The 8,019-nt window shown below is 41.2% G+C and overlaps 1 protein-coding gene across 1 annotated transcript; it reads right to left on the bottom strand.

Annotated features, from left to right (window-relative positions):
* Positions 1-1,481: 1,481 nt before the first annotated feature.
* Positions 1,482-6,112, bottom strand: LOC149177408 (disease resistance protein Roq1-like). The gene is made up of 4 exons (XM_089421736.1): positions 5,499-6,112; positions 4,289-5,384; positions 3,878-4,165; positions 1,482-3,716 (listed from the first exon to the last, which is right to left on the bottom strand). The coding sequence occupies exons 1-4, from the start codon at positions 6,110-6,112 to the stop codon at positions 1,902-1,904; spliced, it is 3,813 nt and encodes a 1,270-aa protein (XP_089277862.1). The 3' UTR covers positions 1,482-1,901.
* Positions 6,113-8,019: the final 1,907 nt, after the last annotated feature.

The raw sequence follows: 8,019 nt of genomic DNA, 5'->3' as shown, positions 1-8,019 counted from the left end.
CCTTTGATCTTCTCCTCCTTATATACTTAGATCCTTTGTCAATACCTCGGACCAAAACCATAGTTATGTTGTTGGTATTCTTTGATGGTATCAATATTCTTTGTCGCACTCATTACCATGGATTAATACCATGGTAGGAACCCCTCATATTCAAACTTTTGAAAGGGCTATAATTAAAGAAAATGATTAATTGTTTTATGCTATTAAAGTGATTCCTTTAAATGGCCTTAATGGAAACACGAAAAGGGTGTTGTACAAGGTCTTCTATCCAAACAAAGAGGATTAGTTCAAATGTGAATGAATTCACAACCTTCATTGGAAAAAGAAAAACATTGTACCCCTCGTGAAGTGTGGTGATAAAGCGAGATAGTTAGATGGAAACCTTGATGTATTCATTGTTATTATGGTGAAGAAAATAATAAACTAATTTTTAATTATGCCAATTTTTTAAATTTTATATAATCATTATGGAACATATTTAAAATGGTTATATACTAAGATTGAATTAATTTTAATAAAACTAATATAATTCATTTATTTTTGAAAGGTTGTTGGATCTACTTTAGGTGGTTGAAATATAGTTTGTTATCCTCTCCATTGTAGTATAGATCTTATTTGAGGTGAAGGATGAGGTGAGAAATTACATATGTTTAGTTTTTGTTTTTTTTAATAGAATTTAATTTTGTTAAATGTTTTTCGGTAAATGCTATATATTAAACTAATTATATTTTACAAAATTGTTTATTTATATTTATCCATATAAATATAAGTATTAGTGTACAAGAGTAAATTTAACTAGTCATCATCAATATTGTTGTCTATTTGGTTAATTAGTTGTAGATGTTTGGTTTGCAAGTACAACAATCTACATAAATGAGAAATATTATTCATGAAAATCTTGTTCTTGCTCATTTAATATTTGATACCATCTATAAATATCACTATTATTTATAGGATGTCATCAATATTATAATGCTATTATTAGATTTGAAAATTGTATATATTATTCATTCAATTAATTACTTACACACACATATATATAAGTAAGCAACTCAAATATGTATTAAGAATTTTGAATATTTAAAATAGAAAATAAGTTAAAAAAATAATAAACAAATATATAATAAATTAATATTAAAAATAATAATTATATATATATATATTAAAATTGAAATTTATTAAAAAAATAAATAATTGAAATATGAATTAAAAGATTTAAAATTGGAAATTAAAAAATATATGAAAATTTAATTAAAAGTAATTATTATTTCTTATACCAATAATATTTAAATAACTAAAATATATGATTCAAAAATTTATATTAATCTAATAATATATAAATGGAATAATAATAATAATTAAATTAAATTTATTAATGAAAATTATTTTAAAAACAACATTTATATTTATGCGTTGTATTTAAGAAAAAATAAATATTAAAAAAATCACCATAAACTCGAACGTTATGTGCACCATAAACTCAAAGGTTATTATGGCTCGATATATTTTGCACCAGTATATTTTACTACTCCACATGATGTGTAATTCATTTTGCCTGTGATTACATCTCTATGAAGATTAATGACACAGCGGTCTTTGCGGGGTGTGGCGAGCACCGTGGCCATCTGATCACCGTGGACAACTCGCTGCAGCTTTATTCATTACTGTTTTCGCCGCCTTCTTCGATGAAGCCATTTCCCAGTCGATGGCGCAGGGACTCGACTACTCCAGCATCCCATTGCAGTTTTGAACAGTGAGACAAATAAAGCTTCACCAGCGAGCTCAAATGCTGAACATTGGGCGGCATCTGTAAATTGGAACATCGAGACAAGTGAAGCTCCTCCAACGAGCTCAAATGCCGAAAATTGGGCAGCATTTGTAAATTGGAACACCCAGACAAGTTAAGCCATTTGAGTCTCGTTAAGTTCCCGACTGAGTCTGGGAGCCCCTGCAGGCTGGTGCAGTTTTCCAAGTTGAGCCTCTGGAGGCCCGTCAGCTGCCCCACCGAATCTGGGAGCCCCTGCAGGCTGGAGCACCCATTCAAGTAGATATTCTCCAGGCCCGTCAGCTGCCCCACCGAGTCTGGGAGCCCCTGCAGTCTGGAGCACCCGTTCAAGTAGAGTTTCTCCAGGCCCGTCAGCTGCCCCACACAGTCTGGGAGTGCTTGCAGGTTGGACCACCCGTTCAAGGAGAGTACCTGGAGGTCCCTCAGCTGCCCCACCGAGTCCGGGAGCCCCTGCAGGCTGGAGCAGCCGTTCATGTAGAGTTTCTTCAGGCCCGTCAGCTGCCCCATCGAGTCTGGGAGCCCCTGCAGGCTGGAGCAGCCGTTCAAGTAGAGTTCCTTCAGGCCCGTCAGCTGCCCCACCGAGTCTGGGAGCCGCTCCAAGCTGGAGTACCCGGAAAAGCGGAGAGCCCATAGGCCCGTCAGCTGCCCCACCCAGTCTGGGAGCGTTTGCAGGCTGGTGTCTCCAAATTCGAGTGTCTGGAGGCCCGTCAGCTGCCGCACCGGAGTCTGGGAGCGCTTGCAGGTTGGAGCACCCGTTCAAGTAGAGTTTCTCTAGGCCCGTCAGCTGCCCCACCGAGTCTGGGAGCCCCTGCAGGCTGGGGCAGTGTTCCAAGTTGAGGCTCTGGAGGCCCGTCAGCTGCCCCACCGAGTCTGGAAGCGCATGCAGGCTGGTGCAGTGTTCCAAGTTGAGGCTCTGGAGGCCCGTCAGCTGCCCCACCGAGTCTGGGAGGGCGTGCAGGTTGGAGCACAGTGTCAAGTAGAGTACCTCGAGGCCCGTCAGCTGCCCCACCGAGTCTGGGAGCCCCTGCAGGCTGGTGCAGTGTTTCAAGTTGAGGCTCTGGAGGCCCGTCAGCTGCCCCACCGAGTCTGGAAGTGCTTGCAGGTTGGAGCACCACATCAAGTAGAGTGCCTTGAGGCCCGTCAGCTGCCCCACCGAGTCTGGGAGCCCCTGCAGGCTGGTGCAGTGTTCCAAGTTGAGGTTCTGGAGGCCCGTCAGCTGCCCCACCGAGTCTGGGAGCCCCTGCAGGCTCCTGCAGTCTTCCAAGTCGAGGCTCTGGAGGCCCGTCAGCTGCCCCACCGAGTCTGGAAGCGCTTGCATGTTGGAGCACCACATCAAGTAGAGTGCCTTGAGGCCCGTCAGCTGCCCCACCGAGTCTGGGAGCCCCTGCAGGCTGGTGCAGTGTTCCAAGTTGAGGTTCTGGAGGCCCGTCAGCTGCCCCACCGAGTCTGGGAGCCCCTGCAGGCTCCTGCAGTCTTCCAAGTCGAGGCTCTGGAGGCCCGTCAGCTGCCCCACCGAATCTGGGAGCCCCTGCAGGCTGGTGCAGTATTTCAAGTCGAGGCTCTGGAGGCCCGTCAGCTGCCCCACCGAGTCTGGGAGCCCCTGCAGGCTGGTGCAGTGTTCCAAGTCGAGGCTCTGGAGGCCAGTCAGCTGCTCCACCGAGTCTGGGAGCCGCTCCAAGCTGGAGCACCCGGAAAAGTCGAGAGTCCTTAGGCCCGTCAAGATCCCAACTGAATCCGGCAGCAACATCATTTGTTCACAGTCTTGTAACGTGATATGCTTCAATGAATGCATATCATGGAATTCATTTGGTAAAGTTTTAAAATAACCATTTTCCAGGACAATTCTTTCGAGCTGATTCAGTTTACCAATAGACTGTGGAACCTCTGAAAGGGGAGCATCAATATACAATTCCGTCAACTGTAGTGGTGCCTGCAATGTGTACATAAAAACATTAAAGTTCATTTGCCTCTGTAAATGTAACCTATTTGACATTGTGATAAACAAAGACAATTCTTAAATGCAAGCAATTTTTATAATTTGAAGAGAAATGTAAATCGATGTCTGTCCAAATAAATTAGAATTTGTACTACCTGAGATTCATGTTGCCAGAGTGTTTTCAAAGCCTCCCCCTGTATGTATAACACTCTTAAATTCAAAGCCTTCCAGAGTGTTGGAATTTGCAAAGATATTGAGGAGATCGGACACTTCTTCCATTGGAGATATATCAGTTGTCGTAACTCCCCTGCACTGAATATTCTTTCAACAAAAGAACCTTCACCCCTAAGCAGTTCCAATCTGCTTAGGTTGCAGTTGCCCGTAACGTTTTCGAAAATTTGTTCGGGGCCATTTCGATAATCCATGCTAATTCCTCGCAGCACCTGAATTGTTCACTCGGAGCTGTTAAAAACATGATTTTTTCTTAAAAAATTTCAAAACAAAAAGGCAATTTAGATATGTGGCACTGCTAATTGAAAATCCGTGGAGAGCTTCAACATACGTACAGGCGATGAAGGGGAAAGAGTAGGGAGAAGATTGACATTTGGTCGCGAAAGCCGAAGCGGATGTTCCTTCTCTGCCACATCTCTGCCGAGATCGCGGAGGTGGTCGTGCATTCTTATACACTCTTTCCTGTCGATCTCTACAAGGCATCTGTTCTCTAAGTTACGGAGACCCAGCCATCCGTCCCAGCCAGATCCGTTCCATCTTCTGATGGCGGTATCTCTGTGTTCTCCTATAAAAAAACAAGCGACGTCTAAAAAGATCTCCTGCTCCTCTTTATCCAGGCCATCATAGCTAATTTTAAGCTTGCTATGAATATCCGTGGGAAGTATTCTTCTGATTTTGTCTAACTGTCTTTTCCAAAACTCAGAATCTTTTCCACGAATAGCCGCTCCGATGACCTTAAGAGATAAGGGCAATCCATCACAGAAATCCAAAAAATTTTCAACCAGTTGTTCAAATCCCGTCACAGGACAACTCTGGTCAAAGGCATGCGAGCAGAATAGTGCTCTAGACTGTTGTCGGTTAAGACCTGTTTGCTGGTAAATAGACGCCTCTACAATTCCCGAGCTTGTAAGTACATCCCTATTGCGAGAAGTAACCAAGATTAGACTACTGGATTGAATGGTATCTTTAAACGGTGAAAACAATGCACGAAGTTGATCAATATGATCAACATCATCTAATACTAGGAGAGATGGGGGACAGGATGAGATATGCTTTCGGAGCTTCTCTTTGCCTTCATCAATGTTTCTTATTTGCTCGTCCTGCAAATGAGCCAAGTCTTTAAGAAGTTGTGTCTGCAATGAACTTAAAGAGCTCTTGGCTGCGGTTTCTCTCACATCAGACAGAAAACAAGATCGATCATAATTTGATCTGTGTCTGTTGAAGAATTCTTTTGCAAGGGTCGTTTTGCCTACCCCGCCAAGACCCACAATTCCCACAACCCTCATCTTCTGGCTTTGCTGCTGCACCATTCTTTCCACGTATTCTATTTTCTCATTCAGGCCAGTAGCATATTCGGCTACATGAAGAGGTGTTTTACTAACCTTTCTCCACACTTCTTTTACGACCTCATCAACTAGCTGCCCTTCGTCACTGAACGATATGCACGATATATTGATTGAGAAACGTCTCCGAAATTATAGTATGATATACCTTATTATTCATTAAATAACTAAGAAAAAAAAGTGGAGAAAGTATGGCGCTTACCCGTCGTATGCGTTGATATCAAAACCGCTTTTATTGGAGACAAGATAAAGAGCATCCCTCCATTTTTTCAGAGTACCAGAGTCATATCGTGGCTTCTTTTTGTTGGTACGAGGATCCAATGTTGTCTTGTTTTCTAGCCATTGCAGATCTCGAGCATACCTTCCCTTTTCGCCCAGTAGACACGGAGAGATACAGCGGAGGATACTCTGGACTCCAGCGAGCACTCCATCTCCGCTCCGCGTCCAGCGAAGTTCCGAAGGATCGACATTATGGAAGACCGGAATAATTGTGGACCCGGATTCCACCATTTGTGCCAGCTCGTCAAGACACCATCTTGATTGAGCATATGTTGGAGAAAATATTGCGACATGCACTGAGGCGGTTCGAATAGCCTCTTCGATTTGAGAAGGCATGTCCTCTCCCTTACGCAATTCGGGCTGGTCCAGAAATACTCTTAACCCACGTACAATAAGGCCACGGTAGATATGGCTGGCGAGGCGTTTCTTTTCGTCGGGACCGCGGTGATTCAAAAAAATGTCATAAACATGGCCAGTGTTGGTGGATGAAGACGAAGACGAGGCGATGCATGTGATATCCCCAGTAAGGTCCGCCATCGGATACAGAAGAAGAAAGAAGCAAGCGAGATCCAAGACGTTTTACAGAGATTGGGAATGAGCGCTGAACCTCAATATTTTCGGAATGATCTCACCAGTGCAAGACCACCTACCAGCGAATCGATGAGAACAAATGAAATCATGAAAGTTGCTGCTAATTTCCTTCGTTCACTGCATTATTGAGGGTTGACTCGCCGATCATATATTGGATCATTAAAAGTGGTCGGAATCTGGGTAAAATAATTGATGAGAACAAATGAAATCATGAAAGTTGCTGCTAATTTCCTTCGTTCACTGCATTATTGAGGGTTGACTCGCCGATCATATATTGGATCATTAAAAGTGGTCGGAATCTGGGTAAAATAATTCAAAAAATCTTGTAGAGGTAATATTTGAATCTGTTTTTATGGTGGAAATGGATTCAGCACCATTAAAAGACACCTAAAATTTTGAAGTTTCACAACTATAACTTGGATTTACAAAAATCCTTGTCAGATTTTCTCTAAATAAAATCGAAATTTCCATAACTTTCCAACCAATTCCTCCACCTAATTACACTACGCTTTAAAATGCTAACCACAGATATGTGAGGCCCAATCTTTATGCAAAAGCAACTGCCATCCACTAACCCGAGACATGATTTGATTCCTGAATGCTAACCACAGATATGTGGGGCCCAATCTTTATGCAAAAGCAACTGCCATCCACTAACCCGAGACATGATTTGATTCCTGAGGTTGATAATTTAATTGATTGTTGATAAGTTAATTTATTAAGCAATACAGGTGGCATCCATCCACATAAGAAGCAAGAGGGAGTCGACGTCCATCGCTGTAAATCAAAGCAGCAGCAAGTGGGAGTCGACGTCCATAACTGTAAATTAAAGCAGCAGCAAGTGGGAGTCTGAGTGTCGACGTCTATGGTTGGCAGTATAGTTGTCATTCATTGATATTTCTAACGGAGTATTGGCCACCCGTGACATAGGGGATGTGCACCATAGTCCCGGGTGGGCCTTCGCCATGGAATTTCAGAAATATTTATAGTGGTAGGGACCACTTTATGTTGACACTTTCCAAAATCACCACTGCAGTCAAAATTTTGACATGAATGACGTGGAAGATGGAAGGAAGCATCAAATTGGTCGGTCTTTATAAAGTTTGCGGTCTCATTTTATTTATATTTGTATATTATAAGTTTGTGAGCGATATTGACAAACATGAAATCACTGGGAAAAGGGGAGTCCCTTCATGTCAAAGTTGAACCTTTCTTAGCTTGGATTCAACTTATTATAGAGTTATAATTTATAAATGTTTTTTAAAAAATTTGAACTAATATTTTTAATTTAAAAAGATGATTGACTTTTTCAATGACTTAATTTGTTAAATTCTATTTTATATATATTTTTAATAATAATTAATTTATTCTTATCAAATTTTGTTTATGCCTAAGTTGTAATTTATATATGAATTTTAAATCATATGTCATAACAAGAAGCTTTATTATTTGTGGAAATTTTAAGCCTAGACATATCCCATCATACATATCTATATCTTTACTATGCATCCCTATTAAAAATGATTCATAATTTCCTAGTATATCTTTAAACCTTGAATTAGTGTAATAGGCAAGGTGAGTTTAAATTGACAGATGTTGTTGGTGTAACATAACATTGGTTTTAGGAGTATGAATGGTCTCAAACTGCAAAAAGAAAGAAGATAGTTGATGTTGAAGAAGATAGTTACAAGTTGCAATCATGTACCACAAAAGGTTGTAGTGACCATAATGTAGGATTTCTTTGGAAGGAAAAACGAAAGAATTGAAAGTCCTATTTGGAAGCACAATAAAATGGGAATATGGGCCAACCTTTAAAGTAATCTTAGAGGAGAGGTGATAATCATTCATTTCAA

Source organism: Pinus tabuliformis, chromosome 4_1 (assembly GCF_031772625.1).
Source record: "Pinus tabuliformis cultivar Carrire ecotype Pingquan chromosome 4_1, CPIR1, whole genome shotgun sequence".
Taxonomy (NCBI): domain Eukaryota; kingdom Viridiplantae; phylum Streptophyta; class Pinopsida; order Pinales; family Pinaceae; genus Pinus; species Pinus tabuliformis.
The sequence above is the reverse complement of the archived record's forward strand: the minus strand, read 5'-3'. Positions and strand labels throughout refer to the sequence as shown.

What these genes read in the sequence shown, in the direction of transcription:
- LOC149177408 (XM_089421736.1), bottom strand. Translation starts at nt 6,112, where the DNA reads ATGGCGGACCTTACTGGGGATATCACATGCATCGCCTCGTCTTCGTCT. An exon ending in CTCTTTCCCCTTCATCGCCT is followed by an intron (nt 4,166 to 4,288) that starts GTACGTATGTTG and finishes TGAACAATTCAG; the next exon opens with GTGCTGCGAGGAATTAGCAT. An exon ending in TCTGGCAACATGAATCTCAG is followed by an intron (nt 3,717 to 3,877) that starts GTAGTACAAATT and finishes TACACATTGCAG; the next exon opens with GCACCACTACAGTTGACGGA.